General features: G+C 46.5%; 2 protein-coding genes and 1 long non-coding RNA gene across 3 annotated transcripts; 1 reads left to right on the top strand and 2 right to left on the bottom strand.

Annotated features, from left to right (window-relative positions):
• Positions 1–2,870: 2,870 nt before the first annotated feature.
• Positions 2,871–4,772, bottom strand: LOC124688507. Its single transcript, XR_006998545.1, has 3 exons — positions 4,662–4,772; positions 4,331–4,556; positions 2,871–4,156 (listed from the first exon to the last, which is right to left on the bottom strand). It is a non-coding gene; the product is annotated as an uncharacterized LOC124688507 (long non-coding RNA).
• Positions 4,773–13,200: 8,428 nt separating this feature from the next.
• LOC124690756 (cell number regulator 1-like) lies at positions 13,201–14,109 on the bottom strand. Its single transcript, XM_047224098.1, has 4 exons — positions 13,935–14,109; positions 13,749–13,820; positions 13,446–13,658; positions 13,201–13,309 (listed from the first exon to the last, which is right to left on the bottom strand). Exons 1-4 carry the CDS (start codon positions 14,107–14,109, stop codon positions 13,218–13,220), a joined length of 552 nt encoding a protein of 183 aa, XP_047080054.1. The 3' UTR covers positions 13,201–13,217.
• A 4,401-nt stretch (positions 14,110–18,510) lies between these two features.
• On the top strand, positions 18,511–18,861 carry LOC124688506 (calcium-binding protein 2-like). Its single transcript, XM_047222176.1, has one exon. It carries the CDS (start codon positions 18,511–18,513, stop codon positions 18,820–18,822), a length of 312 nt encoding a protein of 103 aa, XP_047078132.1. The 3' UTR covers positions 18,823–18,861.
• The last annotated feature ends 2,415 nt before the right edge of the window (positions 18,862–21,276 follow it).

Here is a 21,276-nt window from a genome sequence, read left to right as displayed (position 1 = left end):
CTATGGTGAGCAAGTACTTCATATAATAGGTTTGAAGAATTTTTGCTCGCTTATTTCATGGAGCATGCACAAACAACAATCTTCAATTATATTTTAGAACAAATATATCTTTATTGAGAAGAATGCTAATGAGGGGCTATGTTCAAGACAATTAGGCTGTACACTCTACCCTGTTACAATAAGAACAACCAGAATATGCATTTTAACCATTTTCAGTCTGGTAGTATAACAAATTTATCTCCCTTTCAAGGCACTGAAGAAATGCTAATGGAGGGTTACAAACTTACATCAACGTTTGATGCTCCAAACAGAAATCAAAAGAATGGATCCTCTCCCAAGCAGCAGAGCTCATATTGGAAGCAACTTTAATATTTCTGGTGCAGCTAGCATAGGTACGACACCTATTCTGCATCCTCTCTAGCCCAATTTCAATGTGATATCTGCAGGCAAATCCATCTGTTCCCGTGGCTGCTCCATCCTAAGCAATGTACTGAATGGGTTCTGCTTATTGTTATTTAATCCATTCTCAGGTGGCGTTGGTTCACTAAAGCAAATTGAGTAACAGTAAAACTTAACCAGCTAGGAGCCTCCTCAGCGTTTTGAGATCGTCAGCAGTCTGATTGCACTGGTGAACTGTCCAGCTCTCTTAACCATCCAACACGTCGTGCCTGGACGTTTTTTACCGCATCAGCCACACGTTACATCTCGGCCCAAACTGAAAGGGGTGCTACTCTCGGGAACGACATGAACATCTTATCGTGAACCGGGCCAAGTGACGATGATTGGGCTGCTTCATTTTGTTCTGTGAGCTATCTCCGCAGAAGCATTTGTGGTTGTTCTGGTAAGGGACACCCGTTTCGTCCCGACTACATCTCATCTTTCGCCGCGCCCCGCCATTCTCACCAGGTCCGAATCCTAACAAGTTTTGTCAACGTTTCTGAAATTTATTGTAATTTTTCGATGGATGACTTCACTGGTGATGATTTTGATGGTTCTTAATAGAAAATTAGTTAATTCTTAGCCTAAAGCCGAATTTGGACTGATAATGTTTCTGATGGTATGACAAGGGACAATGGAGCGAAGGGATGCTACTGTAGCTACAAAGGAAGGTCCAGCTATTGAACTTTTCTGGGCCTAATGAATATAGCGACAGCCTTAAGTACGATTATTTAACAACCAAATTTGCTCCCTAAGTTGTTTTCTCACCGAGTTGTAATCTTTCTATCAGATCTCAACAGCTTTCCCAATCCTAGTTACAGTGGTTCAGCCCAAAGTCATGAAAGAAGGTGGTGCTCAGTTATTCCTTCTACTTTCATTTGTTCAATCGAAAAACTATGTGAAACTTCAAGTTCATGCTACATGTTAGCAAGTTTAATTACCAACAGGTTTATTCTCGCATAGCCTATAATATTTCTGTTTTGAATGAAATGTTCTGTTAATCGAATATAATCATCCTCCTATAAGATTTACCTTTTTCAGCACGACATGTTTCCTCCAAAATAGCTCAATAGTTATGCTCTTCAATCAATGTTATAGGGAAAACAACTTAGGTGGGCCAAATAATTATGGCCTCAAATATGATGTCTGATTGTCATCATGTCGCCTTCATAGTGGTTTAAGTGAATGAATCAACTACTCACATGTATTTCAAAGAGTATTTGTGGTAATCCATGGGTTCGCTATATGGGACGTATATGCTTTCCCTTTTATTCTTGGTGTCCTCAAAAGTTACTTAGTTCAGTTCAGTGCATCCTCTTATCGCTATCCAGGTTTGTGCTTAATGCCAGCTTGTTATGCTGCAGCTTAATGCTCTTTTCCTGCTATTGTTGGGGTAAAATAAATAAGAGGTTAAGCCATCATAGATCTATCATTTTCTTTAGTTTCAGATAATGTTTTAACAATCTGCTACTCTTCTATGCTTCTTGCATATATAGCCATTGTTTTGGCATTGCAGAACAAGAAAGGAATTCCTTTTGACCCAAGTCTTTTAAACTTTAGAAATAAACCTACCAGTATTTGTTTATGACTGATTGAGCCTTTAGGATCCTTTTTATATAAAAAATATCATAAAATGCCAACATTCATTCTACGAAAATTGACAGAAATCATCTCAATTCAAACACGAGCTTCATATTTGGATGTGGGTATACATTATTTCATTTGTCACACATATTACTGAGTTTTTTATAAATTTTGCTAGAGTGTAAATCATTGCTCTACTGATGTATATATAAACATGTTTTTGTATAGAAACTTTTATTTTATAGAATGTGGATTCATTGTTGTCTTGTTAATCTTTGTTTGTGATGTCAGATTGACAGTGAACAAATATCCCCTACCACCTACATTATATATTATGGGACAATAGGAATAAATATTTCACAATTCATGGTGCAAATTATTACATCAAGTTATTTCAGACCTAGGAGAGAACAAAGTTACAACCTAACATTTTGAACCTTCAACTCTGTAGCATGAACACCTTTGAAATGATTGAGTTATCATGTCTCAGTCTAAGATGGAAATATCTTCCGCCAATTCAATCATATATTCAAGTGGATTACATTTAAGTTATCAATCTTTTGCCAATTAAGTCAATTATATGCAGAGAGTTACAGGACAAATAACTTTGGCATGTCTGTGTAAAGAAAAGGTACCTTATTCATGCCCATGTCGTAGAATGGCATCCGGTAACTCATCCATAATTAATAGCTCACACCCTATGCTAAAGTATCTTCCCAGTAAGTTCCTCAGATCCTCCTGGACAACATTCTTGAATGCAATTACCATCGCTCTCTCAACTCTGTACCATCATGACTATAGCCAAAGACAAACCAATTAAATTGGAACAAAACCAGAAAAACAACTTTGAACAACAAGGCATAATAAATAAATAAAAATGAATGAGGAAGAAGCTTTAGGAACTAATCCTCAAATGAAGAAAATGTACAACTCTTTGTGGCTCCTTTCACTATCAACCATCTCTTTTGTTTTTCGATGTCTGTTGTAATGGGTCGAGCTGTACATGATTATCTCGGTCGCAGATACAAATGTAAGTACACTCGTTGTGCGCAGAAACATGTCATGACCTCTGTCATTGACTAATTGCCCAACTCAGTCCAATAACCATTAATCATAATAAAACAACTAATGGAAGAAATCCCAGACCTTACAACTACAGGATGCACCCTACAACAGCTAATCGACCTATTGTACTGAAAACATCGTCGCAAATCAGGAATATTGTGTAATCAACGAACAAGGAAACCTAGAGAATACTATTGTATTTTAATATCAGAGGAAAGCCAAAGATGTTATTAGCGGTAACAATGAGGCGCATAACAAAATTTTCCTCTTCGTGGTTCTTTGAAGCTTCCTCTCTCTGATACCAGATCGAAGCAAGGTGATCTGCAATCGCAAAAAGGGGATAGTTGATAATACATGATTGTTGCCAGTAATAAAAAGTAACACTTTCATGCTGAACAAAGATGCAGAACAGTGATCACAGATAAAATTCTACAAATATATAATAACCTATGCAGTACAATTTAATGGATGAGCAGAGCATAGCAAAGTTGGTTACACATCTAGTACGAAAAAATACCTTTAATGTACAAATCTAGGAAAGATTATATAGTACACGGATGAACAGAGATCAGAGTAAACACATATGTTCTGTTTCCGTGGTACCTTGCGACTAAGGCAGGGAAAATAGTGTAACGTGATCAAATGCAGCAATATATTTAAACATAAACATGATTAAACCATATGGACTTGCACAAGACAAAGCATAGAGATTTCCATGCGCACAAGATCAAATGCAGCAAGTTTCATGTGCATGAAACAAAGCATAGAGATTCACTTCTAAACCCTCACTTGAGTCTTTCCTAGCTTGTTCTGTCTTTCCTACCTTCTGAAGCCTCTTCTATGAGATTACCCAAGTTAACATATATGAGATTCACTTCTAAGCATATAGATCTCTGGTCCACAAGTTAACATATATGAGATTACCCAAGTGCATATATGAACATTGAGCAGCAAGAGAAATAGCCAATGACCCAAATCAGAGATATGTGAGTAAAATTGAGTATACCCATAGTTAGATATCACTCCATCTTGCATCACAACCATCCCGAAGGCATCAGCTGAAACTTCACTGCAGTTCGAATCACACAGATCATCATGGCATTAAGCAAAAAAATGTGGAGCAGGGAAGATAGATTTATGTATTGTCGAATAGTAAAACAATGTGGATTAGAGGAGCTGAGGGCTCTGAACCATGAAATTCGTTCATGAGAATAGGCAAGGAGGGAGGTGGATGGGGGCTTACGCATGAGTCAGGATGGATCAGGCAAGTGGTCGTCGACCAATGAAGTCAAACTGGAGACGGCGGTGATCCTCCCTGATCCGCACATTCCTCTAGGTCCTTCTCCTGCTCGTCGTATTGTTCGCGACGGGGTCGATCTTCCCGGTGCGGCGGCAAGGCTAGGTCTTCCACTTAAGGAAGAAATCCACCTCTGTCCACGTCATGTTCTTCAACGGAGGAGGAGGAGGACCTGCAGCGTTGAGGATGGGGAACGACATGAATGAAAATGGTGGTGTTGGGGATCTCGGGGGGTGGGCGCAGCGTTGAGGATGGGGATTGAGGGTGTGGCGGCAACCTGCGCGGAGGAGAAGAAGGACCTGAAGGACCGCTCGATGAAGACGTCGTCGCCCGTCGACCTAGACCCTGCGTTCGTCGACGGCTCAATCGGCGACGGCGAGAGAGGGAGGAAACGGGGGAGAAGGCGGGGTCCGGCGCTGTGGCGGCACCTGCGGTCAGATAGGGTTCGGTTAAGAGCCGTGAAAATGGGTTTAGTTGGGCTTGGCCCAGTTAGTTGCGCGCGCCGGACGAACGACGAAGCGAACGACGACCAAAATTTTGACGTATGGTTGGGTGGGCAGAATAAGGAACCACTTTAGTCTTTTTAAGTAGTAGAGATAGAGAAAAGCCCTTGTTTTTTTTTTTTTTTGAGGGAATAGGGAAAGCCCTTGTTTGTTTGTTTGTTTGGTACAGTACTAACTTTCCATGGGAATTTGTGGCCCACCAGATTCCAAATCTCCACTTATTTTTAAAACCATGTCGCCCCTAAGTCCACTAGCTGCAAGTTAAGAACGGCCCAATACAAAACCAATTAGCCCACAGATGGATCGATGCCTCATGCCTGTGTATACCATAGTTCATCTTTATTATGGGAAAAAAATACCATAGTTCATTGTTGGGAAAATCTACGCTAAAGCGCCCCACCGCTAGCTGCTCCGTGCGGCACATCACGATTCGGAAAGAAGACATCGCGCTCTCTATAGGGCGCATCACATATCATTCCAAATCTCTCAGTTTCAGATAACATATTATTTCATACTAACATAGAATTTCATAAGGCAAAGCTAACTTAATTATTTTTTGGGCTTTGTTATATACTGAGGAAATAATAGCTGTAAAACTGAATTCTGATGAGATCATTAACTTGTTTAATAGGTTCGGTGGACGTAGAGTTATAAACAGACTAGTAGAAATGCCAATATTATCTTTAATTGCAAAATATACATGGTTAGTACTATAGGAGAATTTGCCATACTATTCTTGGTCTCCTCGGTAGTTAAATTTTGGATCCGCCCCTGGGTGAAACCAAGTCGTGTCCAGCGCTCCCGGCGTATCTGTGGTCGCTGGTTGTGACCGTGGGTGGGTCGTGGGGCTTAAATTTTTTTAGACAGCCAGCTAGACTTTATTAATCAAAAAATATATTTGCAGGAATATTAGAGTAGGGAGTTTCCAAATGGCGGCCAACTCAAAGAGATAAAGTATGTCTATCTAGATTGTGAGCTTCAAAGTCCGAAGTTCTCCCTTCAAAGACGAACTTACACTCATTGTATTGCGTAGTTTGTGCCCTAATCTCAGAAATAACGGCTCCATATCTCCCCAGACTACCATCAGAGATATCCATAACAACTAATTTACAGTCTAGTGCGATAAAGATTCTTGAAAGGCTAAGGTCTTCAGCTAAAGATAAAGCCTCACGAGTCACGACAGGACGGAGCTTCCAAAACTGCAGGATCAGTGATGCCTAAGAAGATCACTGCAGACGCGCCCTGGTAAACACCATTAGCATATCTACAGATTTGTCATTGATACTGTTGCATCAGCGTTTAGCTTCGTCGCGGCTGTAGGTGGTGGTATCTATGTTGGTGGAGCACTAGGCGTCGACACTTGCACCGCGCCACCAACCAAGGGTTTTGATAAACCCTTCAATTCTTCAATGAAACGATTTATGAATCCATGAGTAGATAGCGGGCTTTGATAAATATTCTCGTGGATTGCTTTCCTCCTTGCTGACCAGATGGCTCATGGAGTGATGGTAGCCAAATAAACTACTCGTGCGATAATGTCTCTAGATGCTGGAAGAGCTATAATCTAGAATTTGTTCACCCACATGCAATCATATACTCCACCATTTGATCATCCGACAAGGTCCAAGCGTTCTTAGCCATGTTACACTCGATGAGGGAATGCCTCTAGCTAGGAATCCTCGGCGCCCCAAAGCGTACATCGACTTGACCCTGACATATTTTCGTGTTCAATGATATCTGCTGTAGGAATAGATTGCTGGTCTAGCCTTCACAAAAATATCGGAATTTTAGAAGAAACTTTGGTTTTTCAGAGTGTTTTTTAATCCTTCTCTTTCGCCTCAGCATTCGAAGAACCAGCATTGCCACACTTTTGGTCGGGGGACTTAACTTTTTTTTTTTTTTTTTTTTTGAGAAACACAGTACAAACGCAGGCGCTCACATACACGCGCATACACTCACCCCTATGAACGCACACACGCACACCCTACCCCTATGAGCACCTCCGGAAGACCGAGCCGGCGGATTAGATCTTGAAATTGACGAAGTCACCATAGGCGCCTCGCTGTCGACGGGAACGTCGCCTCCCATCGAAAGAATATTTCGCCTTTATGAGACAGCACGGACGTCAAACCCGGGTTCAACTCTGCAGTGCGTGACAACCACCCTCCTAACCACCCAACCTCATGCGCTACATCGGCCCATACAACTGATTAAGGACGTGGTAGCTAGCCCAGTTTTACGACTGGTCCATGTCCTGGCACTTGGCTGCACCCGTGCCCGCATCATGCCATGGCCCGGGCAGTCGGCCACATGGCCAGTCCGACGACCAGGGGTCGTCGCCTTGTGGTGTCCACTCTCTCACTGGGTGGCCTCAAACATCTCGAACCGAGCCACACAAACAGATGTGAAGGGTTCGTATGTGACCGCGCGTCAAAAAAATGCGTTTGTACCTAAGGGCATCTCCAGCGGCGCGACGCATTTTAGTGTCCGCGCGCGTCCGTTTGCGTCGCGCAGCGGACGCTGAAATGACCGTTTTCGTCCGTGTGTCCGTTTGCGTCTGGGGTTGGCTCCAGCGGCCCGACGCATTTTTTTTTTCTCTTTTTCATTTCAACATAATTTCAAATATTACAAATTGGAAGATTATTTTACACAAACTAATACATAGTTTGGAACATGGTTTACACAAACTAATACATAGTTTGTACCATAGTGGACACAAATATAAATATTTTAAAAATAGAAACCAGTTGTGTTGATTTTCGTATGTTCGCTGTCAAGAAAGAACATTCGAGGGCACACCCAGTCACCCAAACTGGAAAATCCAGCGGGAGGATTGACGGTGCCCTTGTTGGTTCTACCGATGAGGCGAACGTACGTAAACCTTCCACTATCGGCTTCGTCCGGCCGTAGCCGCATTCGCCGCAAAGAAAGAACACTCTACGTTCTAACTATCGGAGTCCGACTCGGATTCGCCGGTGTGGTAGTGCTCGCGGCAGGCCGTGTCGTCGAAGACCTTGACGACCATCTCACCGTCTCCCTCGTAGAGGAAGGTGAGCCGGCAGCCGGCTCGAGCGCCGTGTCACGGCGAACTTGCCCCACCCGGTGTGCAAGTACATCTTGCCCTCGCCCGTCGAACAGACCTCCACGGCCGAGCGGCGTGCTGCAGCCGGCCTCCCGTAGCCGCAAATGCGCCGGCTCGACGCCGTCGACGAACTCGGCGAACTTGTCCGGGAGACGCTTGATGCCGAGCGGGTCGTCGTCGATGCGGAGGAGGAACTCGGCGGCGTCCCTCCACGTCGGAGGAAGACGAAGAGGGCGCGAGCGACGGCGAGCGTGGGGTCGTAGCTCGCTCCACCACGGCGGCCCCTCGCCCGTCCCCGGGGCCGTCCAGTGGCCGCGGCCTCGACCGCCTCGCCGGCCACCGGGACCCGCCATGGTCTTCCTCGCGGGGCTGGCGCGTCGCAGGAACACCTAGGCGGCGAACGCCGGAGCTTTGTGGCGGCTAGGGTTTCTATGGAGGGAGTGGATGAGGAAGAAAAAGGCGCGGCCCCTTTATATAGGCCGGAGGCATGCGGTGGCCGCGGGACGCGTGGCGACGCCATTAACGTGGTTGGCGGAGGTGGGCTGCGGCCGCTCGGCAGCCGAGGCATTGCCATTAACGTGGCGCAGACTGCCGAAGCGACGCAGCCGGCGCCGGGCCGCGGCGCGTTTGAGAAGACGCATCGATGCAGGGTCGCTGTCAGGCGGGCCCGACGAAACGTCCGCCGGATACGACCGGACACTTTCGGCGTCCGCGCAGTGTCCGCGGAGACGCATCGGAGGCGTATATTTGGGCCAGGTTTACGTCTCCGCGGACGGCCCGATCACTTTGCTTCGCCCCGCTGGAGAGGGTGCCAGACGCATTTCCGGTCACGGCGGACGAAAACGACCATTTGCGTCGTGCCGCTGGAGATGCCCTAAGCTCCTGATGCGTAGTGTTCGACCGTCGAGATATAAATACAGTTTAAATATGTGGCACGTTTAAGTTTAGGTAGACGTTGCGCGGATAGCACGATCGTCCGTGCGCGGATAGCACGAGCTCACCTGCGATACAGATGCTTCATTTTCAGCGCAACATAACTTATGGATTATGCGTTGCAGCTTTTCTGCGCCGCTTTAATGGCGTGCCTTGTCTTTCGCGCGTGTTGGTGGATGACGTCGCTTTAATGGCAAGGCATTGAAGGCAGGGTGGCGTCTGAGCCTTTTTAAGGTCCACTGGCGGCACCCATTTTCTCGACCACCCCATTGCCAGAGCCCAACGTATCCACCCGACCGACATTACGGGGAAGAGAACGGCCACGAGGAAAGCGACTCACGGTCCGGCAAAAAGCCACTGGTAGGGCGGTACGCCCGCATTGAATTCGTGTGCCGCCTCTAGGAGGAGAACCGGCCGGTGACATGGCCGGATGCGATCCTGCCGGGAGGAGGATGGTACCTCAACTCCAGGAGTGTGTCGGTCCCTCCCGTGCCACGCGAGGTCTAAGAGTGCTATGATAGGTGCGCCGCCACCAAGCCATCTTGCCGGCCAACCTACGAGAAGATCCGGCGTACGCGCTCAACTCCTACAACTAGATCTTGTTCATGACGCTGGAGTTCGACCCGCGCCGCCGAGTGAGATACCTCGGTGAAGTCGACTACTTCGATCGCGAGCTCGCCGTGGATGGCGAAGAGGGCGAGTACGACGACGGCAACACGGACGATGACTTCGAGGATGAAGATGCCGAGGACGAGGCCTTGTCGGACGGCCATGTCCAAGGCGGAGACAACGGCCATGACGACGGCGGCCCGACGTGGGATCCGGAGACCCAGTTGTCGGACATTAGCGAGGAGTCCATTGCCATTGTCGCAATGGCCAATAGCAAGCTCGACCAGCTCGCTATGTGGGACGGCCTCGATATCTACTTTCGTGAGTCATCGTTGTCGCAGGGGAGGCCGGCGAGTCATCCGGCCACGCCGACACGTACCCAAGCACGCGCGCTGTCTGCTGCTCCTTCGATGGCCTGAGATCCACGACCATCTTCACCACAACCTCTTACTCCGCCCACGGCCCGGCAGCAGTCACCGCAGGCCGCCCTTCCTCCTCCACCGCCGGTGTACCAGCTCCCATGTCGGATGCCAGTGTTCATCGACCTCGTCAGCGACGACGAGCAGTAGTCCGTAGTTAAGTTTCAGCAGGCCTTGCTAGCCCTTTTTATTTAGCTTTGTGATGTATTTTTACAATTATGTAAAACATGGGTTTTTAATAAAAAACATTATACATTGTTGTGATACCCCTAGACGCAAACGAACGCCGCGGTCATTTTAACCGTTTGACCTGATGCAAACAAACGGTTCGCGTTCGTTTTGGTGTCCGATTTACGTCGGCCATCAGAGATGCCCTCACAGAGAAGACATAGCAGCCTAGTGCGTGGAGGATCATTGGGCCTGCTCGTCGACAGTGAACACCACACAGGCTACATCCTACTGCTGCGAGCTGCGTCCAGCGTGCATACCGGAGTAAACAAACTAAGCCCCGTTTGTTTGGGTTGCTGCTGTTTAAAAGCAGTTGTAGCTGATAAACTGTGTAAAACTAGTTATGAAAAACAGAGATTTGATGTTTCAAAGAAGAAAGAAGTAACGTTGATGGCTGATATTGCTGTTCCCAAACAGTATAAGGCTCCGTTTGTTTGGGTTTCTGCTTCTGCTTTTAGGGTCCAAAAGCGGAAGCCCAAACAAACATCCAATAATAGAAAAGCCCTTCGTAAAAGCGGGGACGCGAAATACACTGCGTGAGCGGACGAGAGCCAAAGCTGCGGGAGAGGTGCTTCCCGAGCTTTTGCCTGCTTCCCGAGTGGCCTTGGACCAAACCGTCCTCTACGTTTCTTTTTTATTTACGGAAATACTGCCACTGCATATAATCCCAACTCCTCCGTGTGGTCAGCCACCAACTCCCCCAGAACGTTTCCCCAATTCCCCTCGTCCCGAGTCACGAACGAGGCTGCTCCCAGCTATGGCGGATGGGGTCAGGATTCTTGCCGCTGACGCCGCCGTTCCCGTCCGCCTACGCCGCCGTCCTACGCCGCTGTTCCAAGCAGCCACTGCCCCTCCCAGCCGCCGCCGACGCCGCCGTCCTATGCCGTTGTTCCCAGCCGCCGCCGCCGCCCCTCCCAGCCGCCGTTCTCGGCCGACAGAGCGAAGCTCTCCTCCCCCGCTCCATTCCCGACCTCGTCCAGGCCAGGCCTTCCCCGAATCGACCCCCAGCACCCCGCTCCATTTAGGTAATTTTAGCAAAAAGATAAAATTGAGGTAATTTGGTTATTAAACATGTTAATTATGTATTAATACCGTTAGAAATAGCTAATTTGTTTAAAGTCTGCATTTATGCAACATCCTAAGCACTTCGGGGTATTTCAGACATTTTACTTCTAAATTTAACAACAGCAGCTATTAAAAGCACCTCTCCCAAACATCAAATCTTGACTTCCAACAGCTGCTTCTTACAGCTGCTTTTTCACAGCCCACCAGCTACAGCTGCTTTTCAAAAGCTGCAATCCAAACAAACAGACCCTAAGTAGCTTATTGGAAAGTGTCTTTGGAATACGAGTTCCACTACTTTTTTTCAATAAAAATATAATGTTAGCACTCAAAAGAATATGAAATAAAATTCATAGTACATATCCCCATTTTTAAGGCACGGTACTTATTTCAGGAAACATATTTTGTATTTTGAGCTATATGAAAAAGATAAATCGTGTGTCCTCGTTGAAGTTGTATGTGGCACCGGTGCGTCTGTTGTGGCGAGATTGTCTATGTGGTCTGCCCGGATGGTTTCCTGGAATGCATCTCTTTTTGTTCTAGGGTGACCATCTCCACCAGCGCCCTGTGATCCTGGGAGAGGGGGTTGAGACTCTCTTGGAGGATGAATGCTTTCCTTTGCTAATACCGGATGATGCTCACTTTGTGCTGCCCTCAATGTCATAATGTCATAGTTTGCCTGATGCTGCTATTGCTACTATCTTTGGCGTTCATGCGAGGAGGACACGTCAACTAAAGTTGTGTTTCTTGTTTATATTTGTATGCTTGAGTTTCGTGTTGTGTTGTAAGCTGTTACAACATTCTTGTATCTTTCATCCGTACGATTTTATTAATTTAAAGCAGGGCATCATGCTCCAGTTTAAAACATGGGTCGCTCGGTGCATTTCTTACGGAAACATTTGCGTTGCACTACCACATTGTAACTAATTTGCATAAAACAGTCCAACTTCAGTAAAATGGGAAAGTAAATAGTATGAAAAGGAAAGGAGAGTCTATTTTCACACTTAGTGTCTTTTTTTTTTTTTGAAACTCACACTTAGTGTCTTTTTAATTGAAAGGATTTATAAAGGAATTCGGTAGGCTTCTTACCGATGGGAATCATTTCCAATTGAGTCCACTTGACTAAACCCTCCAAAAAAAATATGGATTGCTTTCTTATTTCTAGCAAGATGTTAGACCTCTTGAAAAAAATTGTATGTGCCTCTAACATGTACTTAATCTCTATAGAAATTTTCGGTGTTTTTCTTATAGTGCAATCAAACGACTTCTGCAACTAACCTATCTTTCTAATTGTTGTAGAATTTCACATGCCATGACATAGTGTTCTTGCGTTTTTTTCTACTCAAGTGCTTTTAAAAATCGTTTAAATCAAACATGCCCTCAAGATGTTTCACAATTCCCCATCGGTAGATTTTTCTTTCAGTCATAAGATGATACCAGGACATTTGATGCTTTCTATCTACAAGTCATTTTTTTACATTTTAAATACGGAGTATGTAATTGTAATTTGCCTTGTTAGTGGGATATTAATTTACATGTAAATACTAGTGCAAATGGGTTGTAATTTGTAATAAATCAACACGATTTTTTTTTATCCCAATCGTTCTCTACCATGTATGCAATGGGAAAGAAAGGTGAGCATTGACGAATTGAAAAAACACTGGACTATTGAGTAGCAAAAGCGAGAAAGAAAGGAGAAGTGAATTATGCAAGTGTAGTTTATCTAGTTCTTTGGCCAGCAAAGGACCTGCAAATCAATCACCGTTTGCATAAGATGTGAACACATTACAAATGACGCAAAATCCACTGAATCAAGCGCATTGCACAAACCAAGCAGATATGATACACACTCTACAAGAAAGAGTCGCTGATCTCGAAACCAAAAAACAAAAAGGAGAGGAGAAATGACATATCGGGACAGCACGAGAATCGAACCACCGTAGCAAAGCAGCATCGATCATTTCGCGACCAGCACCACTGCACCAGCCGTCCACCACCTATCTCATCATGCCGACCGGCGTGGCCGGCGCCCCCATCACCTGCGTCCCGGTGACGCCCCGCCTCTGCCGCTCCATGTTTGCCTCCCAACCTTTGTCAGGCGAACGGCAAATCCCATCGTCAGTGTAAGCAAGCACACAGAAAATTAAAATTATCTGCTTACGCTGAAGCAACGAATCAAGCCATCAGCAATGGCATGAACGCAACGACGCGCACTGTATACCTACCGATCCCCATATCGAAGCCGCGGTTCTTGAGCTCCCGGTACTCCTGGCAGAGCGCGCACCACTCGCAGCACCAGTGCACGAGGAAGTCCGGGCACTCCCCCTCGTCCAGGTCGTAGTGCGCCCGCATCTTGGTCCGGTAGACGCACGAGTAGAGGCACCCCATCCCCGTGAAGGCGCAGATCGTCGCGTAGGCCGCTCCGCTCCCGGCGCACGCTGCGCAAATCAAATCACGGAACATCACGCCATGGCTCCATGAAACACGGGAAGAAGCTGAGATGGGTAAAGGAGGCAGGAAGAACTCACAGCAGGATCCTCTGTCCACGATGTCCGCGATCTGCCCGAAGGTGATGCAGGGGCACAGGCATGTGATGAGACCTGCACGGAAGAGACGGACGAACTTGAGCGGTCATTGCTAGCTTAGCTACCTCTACTCTGAAGAACAAGAGGGGAGATCGGTCGATTACTGGAAGACAGAGACCAACAACTTACAGTTTCCGGGGTCGTCCATGCAGTGGAAGAGGCTGGTGGACCATCTCCTCAGCCCGGCGGCGGGGCGTGAGTGGTTCATGGCGTGGTTGTACGTCGCCTGCGGCGGCGCTGCCGGTACCGGAGTCCCGTTGCTGTACCTGCCGTCGTACGACTCGCTAGGGGTGGTGGGATACATTGGAGTCAATAGCATAAAACCACCACTTTGATGGTGAAATTTACCAAACACCACCACTTTACGTTTGGGGAACAAAAAACCACCACATTTTGCGAGGTTTTTTGCGGAACGCGCTAAACACAAGCTAAAGCGAATTGACAGGAAATCTGACAGGTGGGGGCCATCTTACAGGGGCTAACTTGCTGATGTGGACTATGCCCCACTTGTCAGCCGAATTAAAAAAAAAATAGCCTTTATCCCCAAATCCCCAATCTCTCCGCGTTGACCACTACTACGAGTACCGCCCCCCTGCTCGACCTGTGCGCGGCCGCCGTCGAGCGTCGCCGCCGCTGCGCACGCACCCTACCTCCCCGCGTCCCCAGCTCCACTCGCGCGCGAGCGGCGCCGCAGAGAGCCGCCGCCGCAGAGCTGCTCGCCCCGCTCCTCAACTGCCCAGCCACATGGCCGCCGCACTCCGGCCAAGCACTCCGGCGAAGACCGTGAGGAGCGCAGGACAGCGCCGCCGGCTGCCAAGGCGCGGTAGTCCGACGACCTCCCCTAGACTCGCGGGACGGAGGCGGAGGCGGCGAGCGGTGCTCGGCTCGGCGGGACGGAGGGCGGGCGCAGCCGAGGCCGCAGCAGGCGAGTGCGGCCGGGCACAGCCGGCCAGCGGGCGGGCACGGCGCCGTCGCAGCGGAGTGCCGCGGCGAGAAGGCTCGGCCCGAGCACGGCGGGCCGCGGGCGGGCTCGCCGTCGCAGGGTCCCCACGCCGCTGGTCTTCGACCCACCGAGGGAGCACGGGACGGAGGCGCGCCGGCGAGCTGCTGTAGGTGGCGGAGCTTGCGTGGCCTGCTCGACCCACCGAGGGAGCACAGGACGGCGGCGTGGCTGGTGGCCGGCGCCGGAGGCTGGGGGCGGCGGCGCCATAGCCTGCGCGCTGTGGTCACGGCGGCGGAGCTTGCGCGGCCTGCACGACCCACCGAGGGAGCACGGGACGGCGGCGTGGCACGGGACGACGGCGTGGCTGGTAACCGGCGCCGGAGGCTGGGGCGGGGTGGCCGGCGCCGGAGCCTGCGCGGCCGCGCTCGCGGTGCGGGCCGTGGTCACGGGAGAGATTCCCCATTTATTATTTTATTGTTTTTTTATTTCTTAAACCGGACCGACAAATGGGCCCTATGGACACGTCGGCCGACAATGGCCCCCACTGTCAGATTCCCTGTCAATTCGCGTTTAGCTTGTGTTTAGCGCGTTCCGCAAAAAACCTCGCAAAATGTGGTGGTTTTTTGTTCCACAAACGTAAAGTGGTGGTGTTCGGTAAATTTCACCTGTAATGTGGTGGTTTTATGCTATTGACTCGATACATTGCTTGGAAATACGGCCGTGCTTTGCTTGTTTATCAGTGGCTAAAGCGAGAGACAACCAGGCAAGACCTGGTTCCTCTTTAAAGGATTCAGTATTGAGTCTCTCCCAAGTCTTTTCTTTATTCTTTTTTTTGTGCCAATCAGTTGGCCTCCGACAAGTTTTCGAGTCAAGTACTGATAAATAGTACTTGCATAATGGTGATATCTTGGATGCTTCGTGCATGTAGTTATTAGCTGCTAGAGATGCTACTATGTGTAGTTTTTGTTTCTGCTCAATTTTTTAATGAATGGAATAAAAAAAGGATGTATTTTCTAAAATTCATTGAACAGAAGTAGTACTCCGTATTTGTTTGTCTTTGGAAAGAACATTATAGGGCGTAAGAACAAAATTTTAGAATTGCATGAGTCTCTGTATTTATTTTCTAAAATTCATTGAACATAAGTAGTACTCCGTACTTTCTGAGCATATCATGCCATTCCACTTCATATATGCACGTTGAGACTATAGAACTGTTTTCCCATGCCAAGTCTTGGTCTCGCTAGCCAACTCGCAGAAATAACAAGAGAAAGAGTCTTGGTCTTGCTATCATATACTTTTCCTATCCATACTTGCCAACTTGTCGACGAACCATGCAGCAAAAGTTGCTATCTGAGGGGCTAACTGTCGTTAAGCATATAAAACGGGGTTAGGTTTCAAAATTATCCAAGTCTAATCAGTCGAGGTGACAGCAAAGCATTGGGGTATGTCGATGGATATAGTTTTTTTTGCTCATCGGGTTGCGCTGCTTGTCTTGAAGACAGGTACTCGGTCACATGCGAAACCTTGGGACGTTAACTAATGAGCAATAGTGTACTACCGCTAAACTTGGTTTGGTTACAGCCGCTAGCTGTATTTCCTCTTCCTCTGTATACTAATATACAACGGCAGTGAGCAGTGTGAGATGGATTTCTTAGGGTACTTGAGTATCAACTTTGGATTTGCTGAAACTGTGGACTGACGCTTACCGCTTACCTAATGGCTAAGTATTGACTGTATTTGCTGCTTCTCGGAAGGAAGCTTACCGGTATTTGATTTGCGAGCAAAGTCTCCTCTTATCTTATAGACTATAGAAGAGAATGCTGTTTTTTTTTTTTTTGACATTGATGGGAATGATGGTCAGTTGTCACGAAGGACGACTTGATAAACTAGCACCTAATGTCATTTGTCATTACTGCTGCTAGGTGGACCAACCTTTATTTGCTTTCTTTTGCTCGAGGGATCAGGCACAAAACAATATAATGAGTTTTGAGTGAATCACATCCACAGCCTCTAAACTTGTATGATGCCTCCTAAAGCAACTACTTCCAGTCGCCAAACTCTGTTTTGTGCTCATGGTCAAAATCATGATCCTGGCAATATTTGCACACGTCACATGGCTGACAGCAGCAGTGACACTTTCGGGTGCATTTAGGGTTGATTTTATTTTTTGCATTTGGGTCCTCGATCCATCATATTTAACACTATGAGCATTGCCCGCCTTTCCCAATCACCCTAATCCCTGAAGGACTAAATGTTCTCGCCTTGGCGGCCTCTCAAATTGTGTGCCTCCAGCGACGTGAAGTCCGACACCAAATGAGAAAATTTTGGAAGAGTCCAACAAGGCCAAAGGAGGGTGAACAATTTGCGAAGAGATGAACGAGCTTAGGCCAGAGGGTCTTGTTGAGCTTTGGACCTTTGCCACTCATTAATTGTACTAACTGCAGAATCACAGTCCCGAAGAGGTTTCTAACGGCAATTGATCGCCTTTGTAGTGACAATCACCAACTGAATTGCCCCTTCTTCCCCTCTCGGAGTGTATAATGGAAGATTGAAGGGGAAAATAAGTATGCTTCCTTACAAGGGGTTAAAAAACATGTGGCTACTAAATCGCTACACTGTTGTCGGTGGGGGCATGTGTGTATTTCACTATGGTGTGAACGCTACTACCGGTTGTGAGGGTTTCTCCTCATTTGGCTCTCTGAAGGGAATCTCCTCTCATTGCTTTCCGTAACATCGTTCCTTTACGATATCTTGGGTGTCCACATGAGATCCGCTTGCCCATTGGCGCGACCACTTATGCTATGTTTCCACCAAACGGGATTTCGACCAAAATGAAGCACATACGAAAGCTTAGAGTTTAGATACTAAACTAGCAGTATTGCAATTGAGCATACACGCACAAACCTTAAATGACCATGGATGACATTCACTCTTTTAATCCTATGGGATCATTTAGAGTGATAATATTCATGAATCCAGGTATACAGTGAATGCAGTTGAACACGAGTTAATTTGGGGACAACGCTTTTTTCCCTGTATTTCCACTGGCGCATACCCACGAACTCACAGTTAGTTGATTTATCTCCATGAATAGTAATCGGGCACGTGTGTGATTGATTGGTGGAGTGCACATGGAAGTGATCCCTAAACTCTATAGACATTTCCCAAACCATAACCCATTGGCCGATTAAGCCCAAAGGGCCAGGCCCATGACATTTCCCATAAGCTAAATATCTAACCAGCCCTCACAAATTTTTAGTGTTCAATATCCGTGGACAATAGGATACCCGAGATATGCATACGTGTGCAGAAATTGTCTCGTACAAGAACAGAGGTAGTAGATATCTTCATAGACAGACAACAAACGGGCAAAACTATGGACATGGAGCTGGAGGAGTTATGCCTGGTCAAACCGGTTGTTTCATCGCCATCTCCGAAGGATCACTGCATGCGTGCGCAGGAAAAATATGCCACAAGTCTGCGGTTAAAGGCGACGGCATCCGATTCTCGGCGACTTCCTCCGTGCATCCACGAGTATGCTACCATGTTCTCCTACCAAAGCATCGAATCTTATGTAAGTAGCTGTCGAATAAGCCGGCGATCTTCCGTTCTTCCTCGCCTAACAACTCACCGGAATTCTCATAAAACGTGCGGCAACCGGAGTGCAGGCATGTGCTATATAAACGACCTAAGTTATCAGCGGATAACGGATACAGATAGGTGTCGGACAGACACGGAGTGACGGAGAAGCAAAGATCGATCATGGCGTTCATGCGATACGACTACAGGGCGCTGCCGCAGGGGGAGACGACGGTGGAGGAGTTCAGGGCGTGGCTGGCGCAGTTCGACGCGGACGGCGACGGGCGGATCAGCCTGGAGGAGCTGCGGGAGGCGCTGCGCAGCCTGGACCTATGGTTCGCGTGGTGGAAGGCGCGGGAGGCGCTGCGGGACGCCGACGCCAACCGCAACGGCCTCGTCGACCCCGACGAGATGGGCAGGCTCTACGCCTTCGCGCGCAGGAACCTCCACCTCAAGATGGGCGACCTGCAGGAAGGCCAGCTTGATAGTTTCTGAATCTCTTTCTGCTCGATCCGCATCCGCCCATCTCCTACTGTTGTCTGCTGCTATTACTTGTTACTCCAGAGGTAGTACTTTGTTAGCTGGCTTGGGTGTGCGATTGCTCGTGCCCGATTGATTAGTTTAGGTTGTAAATAAATTATATAAAGTCGATTTGTATTGTGTGTACTAGCTCTGAATGAGTTTTTTTTAGTTCTTCAGCTGCAAGCTGCAGGATCTCTGAACGATGAATGTATACAGAGACCCACGTGTTGCGATATCTTCAGCAAATCAGAACCATAATAATATATGATCTCATTTCAAAAAAAAAGGGACCATATATGATTGATTCCTCCACATGCAAACAGGGAAACGTGGGTCTGTGTGTGTGGATGATAATAATGTTTGGAGACACTGTCCGACCGTTGCTACACTGTTTTCTGCTGAAATCCCTATCTTGTCACTGCACCTACGTAACATGTGTTTTTGTTTTGTTTTTTTTTTAATATAGGAGCATAGCTCCAGCCTCTGCATCAATCGATGCATATAGCCATTTATTAAATAAAACGTCAACATTAAGTACTTATTACATAAAGATAGTCTCGCATACCAAGCAAATTAAAAAAGTATCGAAACGGAACAAAAGTAGATGAATGGTAGACAAAGAACTATCCATCTAGAATTCTGCTAATGTGTCGTCATCCAGTAGCCTGGAAATAGCAGTCCTGAGTGACCTCCAAGAGCCGGTTGCATCCAGTAACCATGGTATCCCGATGGTCCGCCGGGAGCAAGTATGCACATAGTTGTAGCCAATGCGCCACACGAAGAATAACCTGCAAAATATTTGTTCCCTTTTATTTATTAAACATAATATCATTCCGGCTAGTTCAAATCGACCAACAAATTGCCGAAACACCAATTCGAATATACACTTTATCCTTCTTATTCACTCCATTTAGCCAATTACCAAACATATTAGTTACATTGGAAGGAGGTGGAATATTATATGTAAAAATATCATTCGCCCCACAATTTTTTGCAAAAGTACAATGAAGAAACAGATGGTCAAAAGTTTCATTAGTGTTACAAAAGAAACATTTTTGACAATCTGTCCATTTTCTCTTCGCCAAATTATCCTAAGTAAGCAACACTCTATTACTTAGAAACCACATGAAAATCTTAATATTTAGAGGAACCTTAATCTTCCAAAGATATTTCCGCAAAAATCTAGTATGACCATTCATAAGATCAAGGTACATAGATTTAACAGAGAATACACCAGATTCATTTAGGTTCCAAACAAAAATGCCAGGTTAATTAGATAAGTTAATAGACATAAGATAAGTGTAACCACAAATTGTATTTATAATCATTGAAAGTTCTTCTAAAACCAATATTCAGCGGTGGGTGTGTCAATACCGTAGAAACCAACTCATTTTTCCATTGAACAATATTATATAACGAGGGATATTGTACAGCTAGAGGGTAGTCGCCAAGCCAAGTATCCTCCCAAAACCGCACCGTCATCCCATTACCAACCTTGAACCTCCCTCTCTTAAAAAACTCTGGCTTAACCCGCATAAGCCCCTTCCAAAAAGGTGAATCTGTAGGTTTAACCTCTACCTGCGCCAACGTTTTGTTTTTGATATACTTATTATGAAGCAGTTGTTGCCACATCCCTTCTTCGTGTAACAATTTAAAAATCCATTTACTTAATGGACACAAGTTTTTCAGTTCAAGCACCTCAATTCCCAAACCCCTTGATCCTTAGGTCTACATACTATATTCCATCTAGATAATCTATATTTCTTCTTGTCATCCTCCTCTTGCCAAAAAAAGCGGGAACGATAATAATCGAGTCTCTTGCGCACCCCTTCAGGAATTTCTAGGAATGATAGCATAAACATAGGTAGGCTTGTAAGTACAGAATTTACAAGCACCAGACGATCCCCATAAGATAACATCTTGCCCTTCCAGCATCCTAATTTTGAGGCAAAACGATTATCCATCGGATTCCATTTAGAATTGCGAAGTCGCCTGTAATGAATGGGAATCCCTAGATATCGGAAAGGTAAAGTCCCAGATGTACACCCAAAGATGTTTTTATATTGATGTTCCAATTCTGTAGCTTTACAAAAGCAAAACAACTCACTCTTATGAAAATTAATTTTTAGATCAGATAATTGCTCAAAAATACAAAGAATGAGTTTCATATTAACGGCCTTAGCTAAATCGTGTTCCATAAACAAGATGGTATCGTCAGCGTACTGCAAAACAGAAACCCCTCCATCGACTAAGTGTGGAATGAGGCTTTCAACTTGACCCTCCTCTTTTGCCCGAGCTATCAAAATAGCCAGCATATCGGCAACAATGTTAAAAAGAATATGTGATAACGGGCCCCCTGCCTCAATCCTTTGCGTGTCTGAAAATTATATCCCACATTATCATTCACCTTAATCCCCACAGTACCCC

This window comes from Lolium rigidum, chromosome 2 (genome assembly GCF_022539505.1).
Source record: "Lolium rigidum isolate FL_2022 chromosome 2, APGP_CSIRO_Lrig_0.1, whole genome shotgun sequence".
Taxonomy (NCBI): Eukaryota; Viridiplantae; Streptophyta; class Magnoliopsida; order Poales; family Poaceae; genus Lolium; species Lolium rigidum.
Note: the sequence above shows the minus strand (reverse complement) of the source record. Positions and strands in the feature narration are given on the sequence as shown.

What these genes read in the sequence shown, in the direction of transcription:
- LOC124690756 (XM_047224098.1), bottom strand. Translation starts at nt 14,109, where the DNA reads ATGTATCCCACCACCCCTAGCGAGTCGTACGACGGCAGGTACAGCAAC. An exon ending in CATGGACGACCCCGGAAACT is followed by an intron (nt 13,821 to 13,934) that starts GTAAGTTGTTGG and finishes TCTTCCGTGCAG; the next exon opens with GTCTCATCACATGCCTGTGC. An exon ending in CGTGGACAGAGGATCCTGCT is followed by an intron (nt 13,659 to 13,748) that starts GTGAGTTCTTCC and finishes TGATTTGCGCAG; the next exon opens with CGTGCGCCGGGAGCGGAGCG.
- LOC124688506 (XM_047222176.1), top strand. Translation starts at nt 18,511, where the DNA reads ATGGCGTTCATGCGATACGACTACAGGGCGCTGCCGCAGGGGGAGACG.